This window comes from Cupressus sempervirens, chromosome 5 (assembly GCF_028749045.1).
Source record: "Cupressus sempervirens isolate cs-2001-9-10 chromosome 5, ASM2874904v1, whole genome shotgun sequence".
Taxonomy (NCBI): Eukaryota; Viridiplantae; Streptophyta; class Pinopsida; order Cupressales; family Cupressaceae; genus Cupressus; species Cupressus sempervirens.
In genome coordinates, this window is record NC_143122.1 from 5270915 (window position 1) to 5294894 (window position 23980).

General features: G+C 37.4%; 1 protein-coding gene across 2 annotated transcripts in view; it reads right to left on the reverse strand.

The window, feature by feature from the left end:
- Positions 1 to 22409, reverse strand: part of LOC149554325 (serine hydroxymethyltransferase 4-like) — a 44632-nt gene extending 22223 nt beyond the window's left edge. Inside the window, exons 1-4 of one of the 2 annotated variants that reach the window (XM_089828445.1) lie at positions 22186 to 22409; positions 20415 to 21778; positions 8393 to 8798; positions 6834 to 6935 (exon numbers count right to left, since the gene is read on the reverse strand). In XM_089828445.1, the coding sequence (XP_089684571.1) occupies positions 6834 to 6935; positions 8393 to 8798; positions 20415 to 21749 (1843 nt within the window). In that variant the 5' untranslated portion in view covers positions 21750 to 21778; positions 22186 to 22409. Of the gene's footprint in view, positions 1 to 6833; positions 6936 to 8392; positions 8799 to 20414 lie in introns of both variants that reach the window. The other variant, XM_089828444.1, reaches the window with a different exon arrangement.
- Positions 22410 to 23980: the final 1571 nt, after the last annotated feature.

Genomic DNA, 23980 nt, shown 5'->3' on the forward strand with positions numbered 1-23980 from the left:
AAGTTTGTTAAATTCAGAGGATCTAGTGGTGTAGTAAATAGATTGAGCATTAAGGGGGGGTATTAAAATAATCTTCATGTTTCTTTTTAATGCTCACTATTGTATCTTATTATATCTTTGTAAATATTAGAATGTTTCTAATATTTAGGTGTAGTCTAGAATAGAATGTTTCTATTCTATTCGACTCTCCTCTTTGTATATATAGATCATTTTAATCTCTGATTAATCAATCAAGTATTCTGCCATTTACGTTTGTAACAGACACTCGGTAGGGTGATCGTACCAACTAGAGTTCTTGGGGTTTTGGTTGGCTGACTTTATGTATTTAATGTATGTAGCATGTGATCGTGAAGTGGATCGATATGGGGGGTGTGTGAGGACCTATGTGTGGCCTTGGTTATCTCTCCTATGTGCATTTAATCAGTGTTGTAAACTTGGGGGCTTGTCCTAAGTATTTTCGTGTGGTTATCGTGGGTTAACATGAGGGTTAACATTTTGTATTTAATGTTTGTTGTGAGCCAACTTGTGGCTTAAATATGCATTTAATGTAAGGGTTTATTTAAATTGTAACTTGCTAGGCCGACTTGTGGCTTGGTTGGGTATAAGTAGGGGGTTATGGAGAAGTCTTGAGTCATTATTCAGTTCAGCATGGAGTAGTTGAGAGGACCGAATTTGAGAAGAGCTAGTAGCTACGGCTTGGAAAACAAGGAGATTGCTTGGTGGCTTGTGAGCACAAGTTGAGATCTTGCTGGAGGTTTCTATCACTATTGTGTTACAGATCTGACTAACTAGGGTTTGGGTTTGGATCTTAAGGGATCTTGCAGAACTATTACTTGCTTTGTATTTGGTCGTAACCAAGAAGGCCTTACAACCTGACGCATTGCATGTAATTAGTTGATTTATGAATAAAGAGTTGTGTTTGGTATCAGATCATGTATCTTGTGTTGTGTTTCTGTTGTGTGGTTAATTGTTGGGGGCTAGGACATCTCCTTTGGGGATTCTCCAGCCTTGCACTACGTCACATATGGAGGCAAAGCAACAATGAGAGGGCAACCACAATAAAGCAAAGGATATCGGATAACGCATAGTGTGAACATGTGGAATATCTCATTAAGATCACTGAGCCCATTATAAGAATGCTTAGGTACACTGACATGGATAGGCCTTGCATTGGAGAGATCAATGATTGCATAGACCCAATGCTTGAGAAGTTCAAGAAAATTGTTAATGAAAAAGAGCAAGACCACCAAGAGACCTTCAAAGAATTGCAAGCAATTATTGTAGAACAATGGAACAAAATGACCACTCCTCTACATTTACTTGCCTATACATTAATGCCCAAATACTATAGCACCCAATATACTAATCTACCAGGAAGGTTGCCACCCTATAGAGATTCAAAAATGTCTGATGGATATAAATCAGCATTTGAAAGACTATCCTAAAGATGAAATGCGAGATTTAATTATGGATCAATCCATAGAGTTTGTGAATGCAAGATGTCTAAGTAATGATGTTCTTCCTCATAGTGCAAAATCTCATTTTCTGCCACTTATCTGTTAGCCAAAAAATGAAGTTATTGGCAAATATTGGAGATAAATCAGCAACAGATTGGAAAAATATTGGGAATTTTAAAAATGAATTAAATTTAATTAAAAATGCGTATTTTTGGAAAATTCAATAAGGACATGCATTTAATGAGTTAGTAAATGAGTAAACAAACCAAACAAGCTGATATAGATATATATAAATGAAGTATGTAACAAGATTGCATCCTCATGTAGAATGCCAATGGCTAGCTGCCATATTCAGAGACTCAAAACTCTATGCAAACTAGAAATAGAAAATTGTCTTTGTATAAAGATAAGCAAATACAAATGTCAAGTACAAATATGAAACTAATCGACATCCTTTTACTTTCCCTTCCCATTAAAACGAAAAAGAATTTAGAAAACTTGTGAATCTAGATTTGCTTGAAAAATCTCCTGGAATCTGCTTTGAATCCACTTCAAATCCACCTGTAATCAATCTACAAGGCTGCTAAAGACTATTTCTCTCCATCAAAACCCTTCTCCTCTCCTCCAAACACTCAAAATTGCAAAATAAACAATGAATAGGCAAGTCGTTGGGCATCCTAGTTTTATTGATGCCACTTGAGAGAAGTAGTTAACTTATCGCAAGAAGTTCACAATTTATCGCAAAGAAGTGGCCAACTTATCAGAGAGAATTAAGGTCTTCTCGGCTTGAATTTCTTGTGATAAAACCATAAGTGTTCTCATTTTGTAAAAGTTCTCCCGAGAAGCAAACAAATCTACCACTTCTCAGAGAGATTTTAATCTATGCTCTTCGTTATTGATTTAGGAAGGATGCTTATAGTTGGTGGTACCTCTGTTGCCAAAGATTCCAAACATTGCAGCCCCTTGCAATTAAAGTTATATCACAAGTTTTATTTATTTTTAAATTAGTTTACTTTTTCTTCATAAATTGCTAGTAATTTTTATTTTATAAGATTAATTTTATTCTAATTGTTTCTTTGTCTTGTCTTCATAGGTTGCCAATTCATCTGCATCAGCAAGACATTGAAGCATGTATTCTTTCATCCACTCAATGAAGCGCAATAGGCTGCAATCAAAACGAGGGGAGAACTTTGTACTTGTGCATTACGACTTCTCTCTAGTCTCGTACAAGAGTAAAGAATACAAGGAAGGGAAGACGAAGAGGTGGGATATAAATGTCAAGATTGTGGACTTGGATGCTTCCAATTCTCAGCTTGGACTTGATAAATTTATAGATTTTGATGCCAATACTATTATTGGTGCAGCTGATCCCATTGGCCTTAGCTCTATTTGTGAGTCATCTAATGCCAAAGAAGAAGATGATGATGATGATGATGATGACGAGGAACAAAAGAATGATGAAGAAGAATATCAATAAATTTTTAATCATTAGTTGAACTTCGAACAATGATACTTGAACTGATGTTATGATTTTTGATGTTTTGAATCTTTGATGATGAACTTGAAATATGTTGGTATAGTCATTATTCATGATGCTATGTGTTGGTTCCCAAAACCGCAGATTGGAAATCCAAGAGCTTGCCACTTCTCCAATAGGATTTCTCAATCAGCTCTGGCCAACAAATGGGAATGACTTTAATTCCCCTGCACTTTTAAGTTCCGCTACACCCAGAGGGTAGACCTTCACCTCAAATGTTGACTACTTGGTTCAAGGCTTTTCTATAGTGAATTTAAGCTTTGGAGTTCTCCGCCTGGCAAGGTCTTTGAACTTGATTAATCTGGAGTTATGTGATGGTTTGAAATGAATGTTTTGTATAGGTTTTTAACAATGGATTTGGGGTTTGTAAGAAGGAAATTATAATTTTTGCGACTTCAAATATAAATCCAATACTTCAATGATAAAAGGATTAGTGCTTTAGCTTATTCGGGCAACAGAGTCAACTATAGTGAAGATTATAATGTACAACTTTATAATGTTCTATGCACATAAACTATAAACAATTTAATAATCAAGACATGATGCATCAAATATATATATACACAATTCTAAACTAGTCTAGATTTGCTTTAACTCCTAAGGTCGGGGAGAAAAATTGGAGAGAAATTCAGAAACAATTAAATATTTCACAATATGTGCAATGATCAAGTTTAAAATGCTATAGATCACCTCGTCCACTTATCTGATATAAATTTTTTTCAAATGATTATAAAGGACCAATCAATTGTAATTTAATTCTCTGTGCCATTTGAATAATCAAAAAGTAACAGGGTTTTATAAATCATTGAAATGTAATATTAGAATATACTACAAAGTCATATTCTGCTCCTTATTCCTCCATACAAATAAATATATGAATCTTTTTTTTCTTAATATTTAATAACGAATATGTTGGGTTTTTTTTCAAATATCTCTTCCCTACTTATACCTTTTTATTTTAAAGAAATGACCTTTTAAAGGAAAAGTCTCACCTCTAAAGTAATAATCGTGCCTCGCCACTAATAATAATCTTCATCAATTAATTTTTATTAAAATTACTTTCTTCGATGAACTTTCATTTTGAAGGATAACATTATTAATTTTCTCCAAATCTTCCACTGTCTGATAATATATTTGATCTCCGCTCAAGAATATTTTATATCTATCATGTTTATTTCAATGATTTCTCCGACTATGTACAAAGCCTGTGAATGCCGTTTTCGACATCGGAGCTTATATTATCAAATTTTCCAGATTCAACCAACTGTGATCCCTTTCCGCCTTTCATACTTCGGAACCATTTGCACACATGATGATCAATGTTTGTCAACATTACGAGAGAAGCTCGATATCATATTTGTCGCCCTGTCATTGTAGTTTCTATAGATCTCATGGCAGAAGTCTTCAAATTTTGTATTGCTCCAAAAGGCATTGACAATAGTGCATCAATTATTATTCTCCATCCAACGTAATATGCTCTCCGCATATGAATATTGTTGGATATCTGAAGAGCCAAGGGTGTACGAAATTCTATGCTCACCTTCGATGGATAAACCAATGTATATGTCTGACAAGATATGCATCCCAATGATTTCTTTATTCCAATGCTGACTCGAACACCCAACATGTTGTGTGCAGAGGATGATAGACGCAACATTAATTGAATATGCTTCTAGTCACGATGATGAAGATTTTACAAGCCAGTATTTTGCGTTGAGTAGTCTGACCCTTATCAATTTCTTGGAACGAAAACATCCAATCTCTTCATAGGAAATTCAGTGTCCCTTCACGGCAGACTTTAATGCACAAAAACTTTGCATGGCCATATGCAGAGGCCAATTCAAAACATTGAGATTCATTGTCGTCCTTAGAGTAAAGGCTGCAACTGTCTTAATATAACAGAAGCATTTTCTGGGCCTATGTTTTATCACTACTCTGTATGTTCATACACTATCGCTACTTTTGGTATTGAGACTCTCCTGTACTCTTCATGTTATCCACTCTGTGTGACTGGAAAAGCATTGCCAAATGGATCTTTGTTTGCTCATATTATAAGTGTATGAAGCTCTGAATACATGAATAGTATCAATATTTCTGCTCTGTAAGGTATCTCATCTCGGGATATGTCTTCTATTAAAATTACAGAGAAAAGATCCTTCTGCTCTGTAAGGTATCTCATCTCGGGATAAGTCTTCTGTTAAAATTACAGAGAAATGATCCACTACTAATAAGCCCATTGACACTACCAGATCTTGCCACAATTTCACCAATTATTTGTACTGTAATGTCACCCCTTAGTCCTGGATCCTCAACTTGTGCTGAAAATATCATTGGACTGGATTGATAAGAGTTGTCGTCACAAGTATATAATAGCTTCCAAGCAAATTTTACAATCTATACACAGAATCTTTAAACCCGGTTGCAGACCCAGCTCCAGGTTGTTGGAAGAATCTTTCATGGTATTTTTCTGATGTCAAACTCAAACCTTTCTTTACTACTGGTAGCAGTGTGTCATGCATATAAGCAAGCTTGTAAACATTTATAATTAATCCTCAAATTGTCTTTGTTACTCATATTACACATCAAAGGATGTTAACTCATGTACCCCCTGTTAGAAAATGTTTTGAATATGATTAATTACTGCGTAAGCATTTCTTCTCAGCAATAAAAGGCGCTCTTGAAGACTGATCTCCTGAGTATAACTGTTCTTTGTAACACGCTGCTTGTCATTATCTTCAAGTATATTATGATGCGACTTAAGCTTAAGAATGTCTTTAACACCAGTAGGCAGCAAGTATATATATCTTCACACTGTTGCTCATGGAATTTGATACTCCTGAATGTCCCAAAGAATAATGACTTGTATGAGGATCTTGATGAAAATGTAATTGAGGGACAAAGAAAAGCATTAAATTTAGTCTTCATGAGCATTGTATAAATGATAGGAAATGGGGTAGAGATTATATAAAATATGCTCAAATGGATGCTCAAAATTTTGAAATTTAGGGCACCATCACTATGATAACAAATTTACAAGTGTTTTTGTTGTTTAAATGTTTTTATGATATTATGCGACATTCTAATCTTAACTCATGCCTTCTAGGCTGCATATATTTGGAACCGAACCCAAACTGGCATTCTAGATTTTAACCGTCTGAAAAAATAATTTGAGAAGAACTTGTTGGATAGCTATTACATTTTGTGCTACTTTATCATGCTCCTTGCAAGCTTGATATCAGTCCTCTTGCTCTGTGGGCTACTTTTGGTATGCTATGTAAGTTGAAGCCAATAGGAGTCTCTTTGTAAACTGAATCCAACATTTAAAAAAAATACTCATAAAGTTAAAAAGTGAGCTTACAGTATTAGTAACAAAAAGAATTATTCATTCAACTTGAACCAAATAGCGTAGTACTTATGGCCACTCCTAACAGATTAAATGCAATGGGTATACAGAAAAACATGTTACCATGACCAGAAAATGTTCAGTGTGTATTGCATCCACCCTGATTATTTTGAAGAGCCAAGTTTTTAACAATTTCATGATCTGAGAAAGTTATTTTACTTCTACAAATCAAAGATAATTTTCATTGGAATGAATTTAGATCTTTCAAAATTAAAAGATAAAAACATCAACTGAACAACCATGACTGGATTTTGGCTTTCTATTATATGCTTGTGCCATGAAATCAAACATCAGTAATTGCACTCTTTTAGTATATTTGTGTGCAGTCACATAACCTTGATGCCCCAAATAATATTGCATAGCAAGCAACTATAAACTGAATGAAAGCAAAATATGGTTGCAGCATAAATATAGAAGAGATAAGAGGGTTATTTACCAATGCGCACACCCCCAGGAGACATAGCACCACTGTCACCAAAAACAGCATTTTTATTTACTGTTATATGACACATTTCACAGACCTTCTCGTAACGATTCCCTGCAAGATCACAAAGATTTATGTATCATTACTTATAAAATTGCCAAACAAGACAATTGAAATAGAAGATGAACTTAAGTTGGGGATAAAGCATGCACTGGAGTCTATTTCCTAGGTTAGCTTATCTTTTGACTTTTGGTCGTAGGCTCAAGCTGATAAATAATTATGCATAAAGCATTATTCAATATGTCCTTTTATAGTTCATTGTACTTCCAATTTTTCAGACACTGTACTTCAGATTTTACCTACTATTTCCTTTTTCATGGAGTAGTTTGCACTTTGAATAGGCATTGATAAGAAACATAAAGCAAAATCACTGGGAATTATTTATTAACAAACAGAGAGAAGAAGATAAACCCTGACGATGATTATTAAAAAACAACAGCAAAATTCATTTTTGGGCTATTAAAAGACAAAGGGCTATTCTTTTAACTAATGGAGGCCAAGAAACAGTTAAAGAGGAAGATTTCCACCCATATACAACTTGGGCATTAATATCAATTATATACATTTTCTCTAGAAACTGATCAATAAAACAAAAGAGAAAATAAAACAGAAGCATAACAAATGAAAGATTATAACAGACAGAATACTGAGAAGAAAAAAAAAAAATTAAAGCAGAGAGAGTGTTAATAACGATTGCATCCATTGTCTCTAGAAACTGCTCTACAAAACAGAAAAGAAAAACTAAAGCATAAGGAATAAAAGGTATGCACAAGGAGAGAACAATGCAATTCCTTTTATAAAGGCACAAATAGCAGGAGATATTTATAAAATTTAGGAACAAACTAATTCACATTGTGAAACACATTCCCTTCCAAAAAATGTAACCAAATGTCCAAGTCATTCAGCAATAATATCCAAGAAGCATTGAATAGTGTTTCCTATACAATACTTAAATTTACAGAGTTACATGTAAAATTTAAAATGCATTGAATAATAACGATTGCATCCATTGTCTCTAGAAACTGCTCTACAAAACAGAAAAGAAAAACTAAAGCATAAAGAATAAAAGGCGTGCACAAGAGGAGAACAATGAAATAACTTTAAAAAGGCACAAATAGCAGGAGATGTTTATAAAATTTAGGAACAAACTAATTCAGACTATAAGACAGATTCCCTTCCAAAAAAATGTAACCAAATGTCCAAGTCATTCAGCAATAATATCCAAGAAACATTGAATAATGTTTCCTAAACAATGCTTACCAAGTTGCATGTAGCAAATGGTTGCTAGTTATGAGGTATGGAAGTGAAGCTAAAATATGAGTTCTGCTAATCTGAACTCCAAATATTATTTTATTACTTTGTTACTGTCCATGCCAAAGCTTCTGTGCATTGTTAAATTACATAAATTAAGTTCTGTATTTACCTCAGAAATAAGCATCAGTTAAATGAAAAAAGAGCAGCAGAAATCTTGTCTCATGATAGAAAGAATGGGTTAAAATTAAAAAGAATACCTGTCAATCCCAAAGGCCTCAAATCCCACAATAATAAATGATTGTCTGTTCCTCCTGTCACCAATTTGCAGTTTCTTTTCAGCAAAGCAGACACCAATGCCTGTGCATTTCTCTTTACTTGCTGCATATATGCTTTGTAATCAGGTGTTGCTACTTGCTTGAATGCAACAGCCAAAGCAGCAATGTGATTGTTATGGGGTCCACCCTGCAGTGATGGGAAAACTGCAAAATTAATCCTTTCCTCAAACTCATAGTGCCCGCTGTCATCTGCTTGATGAAGACACGTGCCTCGCTTCCGTGGTTTAGGTCCTTTCCGATAAAAGATTATTCCACCCCTAGGACCCCTAAGGCTCTTGTGAGTTGTTGATGTGACAATGTCACAATAATCAAATGGACTCAAACATTCCTGTGTACAATAACACAATTCCAGTTTCCAAAATTCAATAGAGAAAAATATGCATATCACACAACTTTATGGTTCTAGCTATTTTTCTCAGTAAAAAGTCAATGGATAACAAAAAATCAAATATGATATATATGTCAATATAAAATGAAAAATAAAATTTCAACACTGCTTTGTTGACAGAATTTTGTGGATAGCATGAAGAACAACTCATAAATTTGCTGTCACATTTCCTTTGTCAACAAATGAAAACTCAAAAAAAAGGAGCTTAAATGTTGGTTCGAGGTGGTGTAAATTTTGCTTCATATGCTATTATTGCACACAACCAGATTCTGTTAAAACAAGTAACTTCCCTAATAGAGTCTACACTGGTGGAACAACTCTGTAGATACCAATGAATGCAAAAAAGGTTTGTCATGTTTCATTAATTGCTAACAACAAAGTTTTGACAAAGTAGGAAAAAAAAAAAAGCTTTCTCTAATGAAGACAACTTCAGCTTATGATCTTTTAATACTACAGGTTTGAAATTCAGTACCTAAGTCACCCTTCCTATCCCCTGCTTCTCTTCTTTCCCTAACACTATTTAAGAAAATAGTTAACCCTCATTGTCCCACACGATTTTTTCTTCCAAAGAAGATTGTATAGCTAGAAATCAAATGAACCCTCTGCTCTTATCTCCATGGCAATACCATCAACCATCTCTATTATGGGAGATATAACAGACCTTGGATTGTAGAAAAATTAAATTCATTGACTATTCACACTAACAACAATTCTAACGCTGAGAAATCATCATATATATCAACTTCTAATCTTTCTAATCTATCAAGACATGCAATTCATTCCCTTAAAAAAATTATGACATTGGAAATCAACGACACGTTCAAGGGTTAACAGGGATTTGACCAAAAATTATGACATTGGAAATCAACGAAATCTTCAAGGGTTAACAGGGGTTTGACCCTCATTAAGATGTACCAAACTTTATTGTGAAAACATAATCGTGAATCTGATGCGCCAAATGCATTCTCATCCACAACATCACTCCAAACAAAACAGGAAAGAATTTGCAATGTTTGCATAAAAAATTGGCACTTGCATGATACCAAAGCTGAACTTACAGTATCGTGTGAAATAACCTACTACGTGTGATTATGCAACCTGCTGAAGAAGCGTGAACAATATCCAAGAGGTATAACACAAACCTTAGGAAATGGACCTTTGTGGAACTAAGAATGCTTATTTATAAACATATAATAAAATGCATTTAATGGAATGCAATATTCAATATGGGCTACCAAGTAGAACCAATCAGTCAATGTACAAGAGAAGAGAACCCAGTAGTTGAGCACACTAAATTCACATATCTCAAAATCTTATGTGACAGCTTCGAATCATCCCAAATTTTTACACCAGCCTAATTGGCAAGCCTCCTGTTTAAACCTAAGGTCTTGATGACTAAACATGATGGCACATTAGCATGCTATTTACTGAGATGTCCAAAAAGGCCCCAAAATAGATTAGATTTATTGTTGTGCATTATGTTATGACACTTGAACATAAAGTCGTGTTTTGTTGGTGCATCAATGTGTCATCATATGGTTTGTTGTTTTTTGGATATGATGAGCACATCTCATTCAATTATGGGTACATTAATACATTTAAGTCACAACTACTTGTGCTATACTTTGATAAATGTCAGGCTTTAATCTACAAATACTATAACAATTAATAATTGTTGGAAAATGCTCAAGTGTTGTGTCCTATCCCCTACTGCGTATGGCTGAAATTCTACTTGTCAGGCTTTTAAATGCCAATATTTAGAAAGACATGTTAAGCTTTTGCCCGAAATAATGATAAACATCAATAAGGAAGAATAAAATAGATGCAAGCTAGATACAACAGAGACACAAAATCATCCTGGGAAAACCCTTCCAGATGAAGGGAAAAACCCAGCCACACAGCCAAAAATATCACTTCTATTGATCAAAAAATGTTCAAAACAAAGGAGAATATTAGCAGAAAAACCAAAGGTCTCTTGAATTTCCCAAAACACGACTCTTTGTATTTCCATATGCATGCCTCAACGCATGTCATATGACACATATCTCTATATTTAATATTACAATCATTATCATAAATGTCCTCTTCAGCTGAAGGTGACCATAACAATAATAACGCCCATATTTCTAGAGATAAAGATCTCTATCGCAGCTACAATCTTCAACAAGTCGGAGGTGGAAATGAAAGTCCCAACAGAAATGAACTTGAGATATGCAGAATAGATAGAAGCCCTGAGTGGAAAAGCTACCAAGGTCAAAAAGTTGATTATTCTATGCTATAGGGAACACCCTACCAACTTCAGCTCCTGAAAAGTTACGAGTTAGAACTCCCTGATAGCCAGTACATCCAACTCAGACATTAGGACACATAGTATGGGTGCAGAAAAGCTGTACTTTCAAATATAACCAGGCCGAGATGCTTCCTCCGAAATTATATTTATATAGATTTGGGATTTATCCACTCCAATTGCTAATTAACTTAAGCTTTGCAATCTCATTGCATATAGTTCTCCAAAACATTGGCACACAGAGTTCTTATCTTAGCTGCAATAAGGCCACTGATATGTGCCACATCACACAAGGATGGTCCCACACTTATCAGCAATTTGTCAAAAATGTGCGTAGTCCCATTCTCTTGCATATGAGCTCCCACCACAACTTAAGGTCTTTGAATGATAATCAAGTGTTTCTCCTCCCCCTCATAATCAATATAGCCAGTCCAAAAAGGCACCAAAATAGATTCGATTTATTGTTGTGCATTATGTTATGACACTTGTACATGAAATCATGTTTTGCTGGAACTTGGTGCACTAACACGGCATCAAATGGTTTGTTGTTTTTTGGATATAATGAGCACATCTCATTCAATTGTGGGTAATAGTGGTAAAATATTAATACGCTTAGGTCACAACTAATTGTGCTGAACTTTGATAAATGTCGGGCTTTAATCTACAAATACTATAACAAATTAATAATTATTGATAAATGCTCAAGTGTTGTGTCCTACTTCCCTACTATGCAGGGTTGAAGTTCTACTTATCAGGCCTTCGCATGCCAATATTGAGAAAGACAGGTGGAAATGAAAGTCCCAACAGAAATGAACTTGAGATATGAAGAACAGGTAGAAGCTCTGACTGGAAAAGCTACTAAGGCCCACAAGTTGATTATTCTATGCTATAGGGAAAACCCTGCCAATTTCAGCTCCCTGAAAATACACAGGCTAGAATTCCCTGATAGCTAATACATCCAACTTGGACATTAGGACATGTAATATGGGTGCAGAAGAGCTGTAATTTTGAATATAATCAGCCTGAGATGCTTCCTTGGAAATTATATTTATATAAATTTGGGATTTATCCACTGCAATTCCTAATTAACTTGAGCATTTGCAACAACATCCCATTAACCAATACTCCCCCCCCCCCACCTGTCCAAAAAGGCCCCAAAATAGATCAGATTTACTGTCGTGCATTATGTTATGACACCTGTACATGAAGTCGTATTCTGTTGGTGCACCGATGTGGCATCACATGGTTTGTTGTTTTTTGGATGTAATGAGCATATCTCATTCAAATATGGGTAATAGTGGTAAAACATTAATACACTTAAGTCACAGCTACTTATACTACACTTTGATAAATGTCAGGCTTTAATATACAAATACTATAACAATTAGTAATTATTGGAAAAGGGTGAGTGAATAGTCGAGTTGGTGTGAAGGCGAGTCTTGAGGTGTAGCATTAGGCTAATGATCCCGATGCTACGCATCAACTCCAATTCGAGTCACACTGGTTACCACAAACCCTTTTGAAAGGAGATGGAGCGACCGCGTTGGAGTTTTGGTTTCAACCAGAGGCCTCCATGGCAGTTGTATGATCATGGTCAAATATTGTAGCAAAGGATGGGAAGGAGTCCTTTTAGACGTCATAATGACTTCAGATACAGAGAAACGGTCAAAGATTTCTCGGCAAATAACAGTCAAAAGCGTTAGAGTCCTCACAGTAAGAATAGGGCTCTTGTGAAGTCTCGAGGGTGTTAGAAGGAACGGCCAAATGCGGAGGGAAGAAATGAGTATGATCGTAGAGGACAGGAACCAACTGAGCACCCAATGAATAGATTTGTCTTGACAAATTCAGGTGGAAAGGTGTATTTTAGCATGGTAGCCCAAAAGTTCTAGAGGCCAAAAATAGCAAAGGATCAGAAGAAAGCTATGACAGAAAACCCAACACAAATGAAATGCACAGTGACTGGTATGGATTTAAATACAAAGGTATGGGAATATTCAGTTAGTTTTTTAAAATGTCATGCTTTCTTTACGAAATGGAGTGGAGAGTGGCCTATGATAGAAAAGGTTAAATGCTGGTGTGATAAACAATGGGGGCGGGTTAAAGGATTTAAATCCCTAGAAAATGATTTCTACATGGTGACTGTTGACTATGCACAAGATAGAGAATGGATCTTAAATAGTGGTCCTTATATGTTGGAAGGGAAAGGTTTCTATATGAAACCATGCGTGGCAAATTTTGATCCCACAAAGGAAGTTATTCAAACATTCTTGATATGGATAGGCTTGCGTAATCTCCCACAGGAATACTAGAATGAGGCTTCTTATAGATTAATAGGGGATAAGTTGGGTAGGTATTTCAAGTCAGTAGAGATGGTGGGCAAAGTGACCTTGCAAATGTTTCCTAGAATATGCATCCAATGGAATGCGTGTCACCAACTACCAGAGCTTATTGAGCTTCATACCACAGAAGGGGTATGGTGACAACCACTTTCTATCGAGGATAACTTAATGGTTTGCACGGCATGTCTTAGTGAAGATCTTGAGGAGGATGGATTTGTGATCTCTAGGAATGGGAAAAGCCCTGAAGAGGAGAAACTACTACAAAGAGTGTTCACTATATCAGCCTCTCAAAAGCCTCTAGAAACTTCATGCACAGAGTGTCTAGCAATGGCAGCAAAATGATCCTTTCCAAAGACGAAGATAGAATAGGAATCGTTAGAGAGGCTTCTAGATGGGAAGGAAGTGTGTTGAATATGCAAGCCTTAATGCTTATGACGAAGGATGTAGTCTCTCCAGAAGAAAAATGGGGGGGAGTAGTTAGGATAGAAACAACAGGAAATGAGTCTGAGGGTTCCAAAGGTGAAGAAGAGGAGGTTGCTACAAAGGACATGGGGCGAATGGAAAGAGAGGCGGATGGTTTTGACACAAAGTGTCTTCCTAAAAACTGTATATCCCCAGAACTTGAGGAGGATCTTGTGTCCTTTTAAGGATGGCCGAGGGATAGACTTCTCAAGTAGACTAAAAAACCCTAACGAAGCTTTTCAAAAGATAAGTTGCCAAGAGGATGAAGAACTTGGTTGTGATGTTTTAGTAGAGGTGGGTCAGGAGGATGAAGGGTTAAAATATCCAGATCTCACCAAACTTAGAATGCTATTTTGAGTCTGTGAAGGATTCAAGTGGTCAAATGATGGAATCGGAATCGAAGGAGGAAACTGATGGGGATGAAGAAGATGTGTTGGGTTTAGAGGAGATTTGTATCTTCATTGATAAAAGATCTTTATCCCAAACGGATGCGAAGGATTCTTTAGTTTGAGTTGGGGAGAAAAAGAAATGAGGCCGAAAAGGCAAAAAGACTTTGCTCCAAGAAGCTGGTAGTGCAGCAGCACAAAGCAAATTAAGATCGGGAAGAGGTTATCCCTCTTCCTGGAGGCAATGAGGTTCCTTTCCTGGAATGTCAGGGATTGCAATGCCCCTACCCCCTAACAAACTCCGCTTGATCAAGAGAGGTCTTGATCAAGTGAAATTGAAAGTTATTCTTTTACAAGAAACAAAGATAAAGGAGGATGTTGCTTTCATAAGTCGATGTTTTGGAAGGTGGAAGAGTTGTTGATCTGAAGCTCCTGGGGCTTCTGGAGGCCTAGGGTTCTTATGGAGAGAGGAACCAATGCAAGTGGAGGTGGTTCAGTGTGCCCAGCATTGGCAATGGGTTAGAGCTTTCTCTAAACAACTTAATGCTGGTTTCAATCTTATAAATGTTTATGGCCCCACCCAAGATAGTCAGAAGAGGGATATATGGCGAACCCTAACAAGATTGCTTAAGATGATGGGGTATGAAATTGCTCTCCTTGGGGGGAGACTTTAATGCCATTTTAAGTCTCCTGGAGAAGTGAGGTGGGCAAGGATGGTGTTCTGTAAGCCAAAATGATTTCAATAATTTTGTGATGGATAACAGGCTATACATTATCCCTTTTAAGAAAGGGGAGTTTAAATGGACAAACCATAGACAACGTTTTGTGAATATTGCTGAGAAACTGGATCGCTTCTTGCTGCTTGGTGATTGGTCAGGATGTAATTGGACGTTTGATGTTGAGATCCTACCAGTTCATGGGTCTGATCACTTTCCTATAGGTTTAAGACTTCAAGAGGAGTCTTCCTCGAATAAATGCCCTTTCAAATTTGAATCTATGTGGTTCAGGGCGGATGGTTTCAAAGATTTAGTGAAAGGTTGGTGGTTACATGCTCCCATGTATGAAGGTAACAAAGCCTTTATTTTCTTTAAAAAATTACAATTCTTGAAAGAGCAATTAAAAATTTGGAATAGGGAACATTACCAGAATATATTTTATAGAAAGTTGTTTTTAGAAGCCTCCTTGAAGGTCTTAAATTGAAAAGGTGATTGGCTTAGGAATGCAAGAGGAGGATTTTGTCAAGAAAAAACTTTTAAGAAAGGAATATGATGAAGTTTTAGCAAGGAAAGAGGTTTTTTCAAGACAAAAACTTCGTGAGACCTAACTCAATGAAAGGGATAGAAATACAAATTTCCTTCACAACTCGGTGAGAATAAGAGCCTTAAATAAGATTTTTTCAATAAATTTGGTAGAAGGTCAAATGCTATGTTCACAAGAAGAGATAAATAGGGAAGCAGTAACCTTTTCCAAGAACCAAGGGCATAGAAATGAGGTGGATCAGCTGGAGGTAATGAAGGTCTTAGATGTTATTCCTCAACAGATATCTGACAGTCAAAATGGAATGTTGATGTATAGGGTCTCGGAGAGGGAGGTGAGGAAGGCTTTATGGGGTTTGGGAAGGGACAAAGACCCAGGCCCTGATGGGTTTTCTGCACTCTTATTTCAAGAACTTTGGGATGTTATAGGGAAGGAAAGTATGGGAGGTTGTGGAGGAGTCTCAACAAGGAGGTTTTGTCTTAAGGATCTGAATAATACTTTTATTGCTTTGATCCCAAAGAAGGAGACGGTGGAAAAATTTGAGGATTTTTGACCAATTGCCTTATATAACACAATATATAAGATTATTTCTAAAGGTAATGGCAAATAGGCTGAAAAAGGTCTTAGATTCGGTGGTCTCCGTTGAACAAAGTGGTTTATCTCCAAGAAGATCTATTTATGAAGGACTAATTATAGCCCATGACATGATTCATTCTATTAGGCTAAGGAAGCTAGAGAAGATGATGGTTAAATTGGATATAAAGAAAGCTTATGATAAGGTGGATAGGGGTTTTCTAGTTAAAGTTCTCTAGAGGTTTGGTTTTAATGAAAGATGGGTGAAATGGGTGAACAGTTGTATTTCATGCCTTGCTTCTCTGTATTGGTAAATGGAAGCCCTCAAGGTTTCTTTGAAATGGATAAAAGGATTCGTCAAGGGGACCCCCTTTCTCCTTTTCTTTTTGTTATTATGGCAGAGGTTTTAGGCAGACTGATAACTAGGGAGAGAGCGTCAAGCTCTTGGACGAGGGTGAAGGTTGCTAATGGTGTTGAGATTGTTTCTCATTTGCAGTTTGTGGATGATAATTTCTTGGCTGGGGATGCTTCTGAAAGGGAGGCTAGAGTAATGAAGAATACAATCGATCTTTATGGTCAGGTTTCCGGTCAGAAGATCAGTTGCAATAAGTCAGAGATTTTCTTTTTTAATGTACCAGTTAGTGGGCAGAGATCTATAGGAAGAATCCTCAACATAAAGTGTGGCTCCCTTCCAGGTAAATATCTGGGTATTCCCCTGATTCAAGGACGTAACAGGGCTGATTTTTGGAAATATTTGGTGGATAAATGTGTCAGAAAGATGGAGAGATGGAAGGGTCGACGGCTCACATTAGCAGGACACATTTTAATGTTAAAGTCTGTAGTGTCAGCTGTGCCGATTTTCTCAATGATGTGTTTGAATATCCCTACAAAAGTTATTAATATTCTAAGACAGAAAATGAGGAAGTTCTTTTGGATTGGTGTGGGGGAGGATGAGAAGCATCCTTTACTGGCTTGGGATAGGATTTGTCAGTCAAAGAAACTTGGGGGAGCTGGTTTACGAGTTTGGCAGATTATGAATACAGCATTAGGTGCTAACTTAGTTTGGAGTATTTACAAATGCTCGGATCAACTTTGAGTAAGGATTCTTTGGGCAAAATATCTAGACTCACCTAAACCAGAAAGGATCTTAACCATTAGAAACCCTCCTACAGGTTCAGCTATATGGAAATTTGTGGTTTTGTGCAGATCGGTTATAACGGATCATATCTCCTAGTTGGTGGGAAATGGGGAGAAATCAAACTTTTGGGAGGACTTGTGGAATGGTTACCCTACCCTTGTTGACAACCCAAGGTTTGAACAGTTAAGAAGAGTTATGTCTCAATTGTGGTGGGTGAAAGTTGCTGACAATGTGACTCAAGTAGAGGGGCCTTATGGAAGTGAATGGAAGTGGAAAGTTTTTGAAGGAGAGGACATATCTGATCAGCAGAAGGAACTCTTGAAAAGCATTTTTTTAGAAAGGAAGGTGTGTAAAACATATGGGGAGAATAAAGTTTCCTGGTGTGCTTCTTCAAATGGAGATTATTTCGTTAAATTAGGTTATGGTTTACTTTCTTTAGGATAGGGTAATGACTTCGTAGGGAGTGATTTGTGTTGCAATCGGGATTGCTTACCTAAGGCTGGAACATTTGCATGGCTAGCAATGCAGGGGTGCATACTGACAGATGCTCGAAGAGGGAAGTTTGGGTTCGTAGGGCCTAGCAGATGTGTTATGTGTAAACATGAAGTAGAAACGGTGGATAATCTCCTCCTGAGCTACCCCTTTGCTCAGGAATGTGGAGTGGAGTGATAAGGAAGCTGAACTGTCAAGGTCCATGGTTAAATTCGATGAGAGGTTTCTTTGTTAGTTGGCCAAGGTCAACCTGCAATTCTATGTTATCAAACATATGGTTTGTGACTCCCTCAATTGTCGTTTGAGAAATTTGGATGAAGAGAAATAGATGCATTTTTCAAGGGAGGGAAGAGTTTGTTGATTGTGTCAAAGGGAGGATTGATATTTCAACTGAAGAGGTTGTTTTGGCTGCCACCTTTAGAAGTAAGATGAAACAAATATGCTTCACTAAAAATGATAGTTGGATACAGAGATTATGGCCAGTGATTAGGATTAAAATAGAGGGATGTTTCACTCAGAAGAGTAAGAAGGTAGTTGTGGAAAAGATCAGTTGGGCGGCTCCGGAGAAGGGATGGTTTAAATTTAATTTTGATGGGGCGGCTAGAGGCAATTTGGGATCTTCAGGGGCAGGAGTGATTGTTCGAGATTGGAAAGGAAATACTTTAGCTCTGGCAGCAAAGAGGATTGAGAATGGCACTAACAATATGGCGGAATTCAAGGCGGCTTTGTTGCTAGTCCAATGTGCAAAAGCTTTGGGGATTCAAAAGTTGCGCCTAGAAGGCGATTCAATGGTCGTGATAGAGGCCATCCGGCTAAATCAGATTCATGTTTGGCACTTAGTCAATTTTTTGCAGAAAATTAGAAGTGTTTTGGACAGTTTAGAAGATTTTAGACTTAGCCATGTAAGAAGGGAAGGCAATCATGAGGCAGATAGGTTGTCAAAATGGGCAATAAATTTCGAATCTATAGGGAATTGTGAATTTGAAAGATTTGACAACGTAGGACAGGAGTTTTAAAAAGGAACAGTGCACTCACATGTGCGAAATTTATTCCTTTAAGATTTCGGATGCAAGAAGTTTTTATGATGACAGGGCAATGATTTTTTTGATGGTTGGCCATTTTTTTGTGATTCAATAAGGCTTTAAATGATCTAAAGGATGGATTGGGTGTGAGTGTGGTCATTAATAGCAGGTTCTTAAAGAAGAGGCAAAGCTGGTTTATGGTTTGAAGGTTCTGTTTGAAAGAATTGACGGTGGGGGCAATGGAGGCTACTTTCACCTTTCAAACTAAAAAACAGCAGAAAGCTCTGTTTGGGCCAGTGACGGATCACCGGCTGAAATTGCTCCTGAAATGCCCATCACCAGGGGTTATGGCGGTTGTCAAAGAGACTCTAGGGCTGCTCTTCCAGGAGGTGAAACACCACTGGAAGGTCAATGTTGACATAGCGGCAATGATTATGGCATGGGGACTGGAATTGAATGAGAAGGAGAACATAGTGTTGTGGGTGATGCACCCGCTTTTTCCCCGTGATCTGATTATAGGCGTAGAATCTTTGATAGAATGGGCAGCGCCAGGGTTCGGTTCCAATTATAGTGAATGTTTTGCAAAATGGGAAGAAGGCATGGAGAAGGGACGTACCTCTTTCCTTTGGTGGCCCGCGCGCTATGATCAAGAAGCTTACAAGGAAGGCATCGCGGTGGCATGGGTAAACTAAAGCTTGAGATAAGGTGCTTTCAGGAAGCTCAGGGAAAGCGGGTCTTATGCTTTCCGATGGTCATTCCTTGCCGTTGACGCTCTGCAATTCCTCGACGCCAAAGGATGCGGGTTAGGGTGTTTTACCTAGCAGTTTAAATGGTGCAGTGCTGAGAGAGGTGCTGTTTTTTGGGGATGTTTTGATGCTGTGGAAGATGTGGCGAGGTGTCAATTTTTGAAAAAATTGGGCTCTTAGATTGAATGAACATGCAGGAAATCATAAGTTTGAAAGCCGATTGAATGGGTTTTCTGTGCTCACCTGTTACAAAGAGAGGGCTAGGAGAATTCTGAAACCATGGAGCAGCAACAGAAGCAGTGCGACGAAGAAATGAAGGAGGTAGACACACTTGTATTTGTTTTTTAGCAATGATTAAAAATAATTGTTACCCACCAAACAAAACAAAAAATAATTGGAAAGTGCTCAAGTGTTGTCTCCTATCCCCTACTATGTAGAATTGAAATTCTACTTGTCAGGCAATTAAATGCCAATATTCAGAAAGACAGGTAGAAATGAAAGTTCCAACGGAAATAAACTTGAGATATGCACTACAGGTAGAAGCTCTAGCTGGAAAAGCTACCAAGGTCCACAAGTTGATTATTCTATTATAGGGAACACCCTGCCAAATTTAGCTCCCTTGAAAAATACAGGCTAGAATTCCATAATAGTGAGTAAATCCAACTCAGACATTATAGGACATGTATTATGGGTGCAGAAGAGCTGTAATTTCGAATATAATCAGGCTTAGAAGCTTCCTCCAAAATTATATTTATATAAATTTGGAATTTATCCACTCCAATTCCTAATTAACATAAGCATTTGTAATTGCATTGCATGTAATTCACCAGTACATTAGCACACAGAGTTCTTACCTTAGCTGCAATAAGGCCACTGATATGAGCCATATCACACATAAGGATGGCCCCACTCTTATCAGCAATTTGTCGAAAACGTGCATAGTCCCATTCTCTTGGATAGGAGCTCCCACCACAAATTAAGATCTTTGGACGAAAATCAAGTGCTTTCTCCTCCAACTTCTCATAATCAATATAGCCCGTCTGTGGATTGACCTTGTAAGGGAAACTCTCAAAAAAGATGGATGCCGCTGAGACTTTCTTGCCACTAGATGTATAGTATCCATGGCTCAGATGGCCTCCAGATGGAGAGTCAAGACCCATAATCCGATCCTTCGGTAGCAAAAGAGCAGTATAAACAGCAAAGTTAGCAGAAGTGCATGAATAGGGTTGAACATTCACACCCCATTTTTCAGGTTCCAGATGAAATGCTGTTAGAGCTCTCTGACAGCACATGGACTCAATCTGATCAATATATTCATTACCTCCATAGTATCGTGAACCTGGCAACCCCTCGGAGTACTTATTAGTCAAATGACTCCCCAGAGCTTCTATGACAGCCTGAGAAACAAAATTTTCAGATGCAATGAGTTCAATTCCCTTCCATTGCCTCTGTTTCTCCTTCTCCATGATGTCCCACAAATCAGGATCTGCTGCAGAAAGAGGCTGGTTTCCCCATGCTCTGACTGCAGCTCCCCGTGTCTCCAAGTCAGGACATGAGGAATTGGGTTCATGAAAGGCACTGGCATGGGGAGACAACTGAAAAGTTTGCAGAGGAGAAGAAGCATGGCAAGAATTCTGATTAGACGGCCTTTGTACTTGAAGTCCCTGTAAGCAGGGGACTGGCTTGTGAATGGGGCTTTGAGGTTGTGAATGGGGTTCTGATGAGTAAGGGGGGGTCATACTCATATTAACGCTACTTGTATGCATATTCATGGGGATATTCTGGACATACTGACGACCATTTTGATTCACTTGATTTACATTGGTACTATGAAGAGGGCTCCTTGGGGGAGTGCCTGAACGCATACAAGGTGAGGATGATCCATATGCATGTCTGGCCTGTTGCTGTGGAATTATATGTGAATCCTCATCATCCCTCCTCCTTTTTATTCTGAAAGGGCCTAGAGGACTACATTCGCGCTTTGGTGCCACACCCATCCCGTGCATGGTATTGTTGCTGTTATTGCTGCAACTAATTTCAGAGTGACCCATTAATTGCAACTGAGGACCATCGTTGGACATTTGTAGAAATGTATTGACGTTGCTATTGCTACATTCGGATTGAACTGAACCATGTTGCCGTGAATTTTGGTCCGTAAGAGAGCTGTCGTTAACGTCCCCACTGCCCATGCTCAATTGAAGAGAATTTGAAATGGAAACTGGCATCGACGTGAGAACGGAAGGTTGATTAGCAACACCGTGAATGGGAAAAAAACCAAGAGATAAATCGGGTTTAGTATCCGTAGGATCCATGTCTTCTGAGAAACCCATTCAATTAACCAAAAACAAATACAGAAAAGGGCAAGCAATCCAAATTCCGTGTTTTTGGGGGAAAAAATGGTTTTAGGTTTTCAATATTTTCAGTACTATCAGTCCCTCGCTTTTATAAAACGTGGCTATTGAGCTTTCAACGTTATCTTTTCGAGAGTATTATGAATAGCCCTGATTAGTAAAAAGTGCTTGAGGTCATAGGTTAAGTAAAGCAGACACAGTGCAATTTCTTAATTCCCTTAAAATGCACAAGGGATTCTATGGTTTAGGAAATAAATTGAAGCTCCACAATTACCTCTGATTCCGCATATGAGCACTAGTTGGCTCGACAACAAGGACAACAGGAACGACACCCAAAACAGTGAATATGCAATTTACAGCATGCAATGCGATCGGAGGACTTTGCTCTGCCCATAGATGCTTTGCTACCTACAGGATTCGAACCCTCGCTTCAGAAACTGAATCTCTTTGGTGTGGAGGCTTACAAAGATTTAGGAGAAACTCAATACGGCTGTCTTTCAGAAAATATAAATTAAATTCGAAGATATATCTAGGTAGGAAGCATCGAAATAAACGGAAAACGCCAAAGAATATCTTTGGACAAAATGGGCGCCAGGGGGGATGCACCATGGTTAAACCGGTGAGTGGGACAGGCTTCTCCGGTCGACTCGGCGGGGTTCTGCGTCAAGGCTGCCTGTCAATATTGGCTTTACGGTTTTTACAATTAATTGTTTTTTTCATTTAATCGGTTTCGTATTTGGTTAAAGTAATTATTTTAAGAATTCGTATGTGAGCAATGTTTTTTTTGATGAATAGTCATGTTTTATTAAAAAAATATACTTAGAATACAATTCACAAAAAAGGGGTCGGGGATATAAGATTACCTCGCGAAATAGTTCAAACGACTTAAGCTGGATCTAAACGCACGACATCAGTCGGAAATAGCAACTATTCATAAAAAAAAACATATAAATCTTTGTGAGCAATGTTTAGAAAAATGTCTACTATTTTAATAAAAAAAAATTAGGGTATTTTTGTTTTGCGGAATTAGCAAAATTGGTTTTTGGTTTAAATCAGGTTTTGAATTTTGAAATATGATTTTGAAAAAAGATTTGTCCTATTTGGTTAACTTAGAAGATGAGTGGGAAGATACATCTTTCGCGTTTGGCCCGTAAAATTGGAATTGGAATTTTAAAATAGAGTGTTTTTGATTTAGTGGTGATGTTATGGTAACTTATAGGATTCAAACTCAGGACTTGCTCGAACATTTCTAATTTTCTGGTTATGTTCTTGTAACTTATAAGATTTGAACTCAAAGCCTGATAGAGCGTTTCTAATTTATTGGTTATGTTCAAACTCGGGACCTGATCAAGTATTTTTGATGTAGTGTTTATGTTTTTGTAACTTATAGGATTTGAACTTGAAACCTGATCGAGCATTTCTGATTTGATGGGATTTGTGGTTGGGCATTCGTGGGAGTGAACATTGGCACAAATGTCTCAGACATGTCATCGGTATCAAATGTCGTAGCGCTACTGAAGAAATAGAACATTACCCATGTCGGATAATTTGACGTGGATCGCCAGATGCTTCTGGCAATGGCGAACAATAGCGTTCAAGTAATGGTGAGTGTGCCCAACAATCAGCTTTTAGGCATCGGCCAATTGAGCTCCTCGGTGACCAATTGGGTCAACAAAAATGTGGCCACCTTTTTGCCCAACACCAACATCACTGCCATTGCAGTGGGCAGCAAAGTTTTTAACTCACTGGACTTCAAAAAAAGTTCATTCTAATTTTCATCTAGTCCCCAAAATCTCAAACCTAGAATTCAATTCCCAATTCCTGCTATCTTGACAGAAGACTAGAAACCTCATTTTGACCAAAAATTAGAATATTGGAATTCTAATCCTGTTTTGAGAATTTCACCCCAAACACCAATTTTGTCAAAACCAAGGGTATCCCAATTCCAGGGTAATTTCGCAAAACAAACAAGGACTTAGTTATATGGAATACAATATTCACTTTCAAGAATGAAAATGCATCTCTTGTCTTCATTTATTATATTTGGTAATCAAACATTCGACCAATTT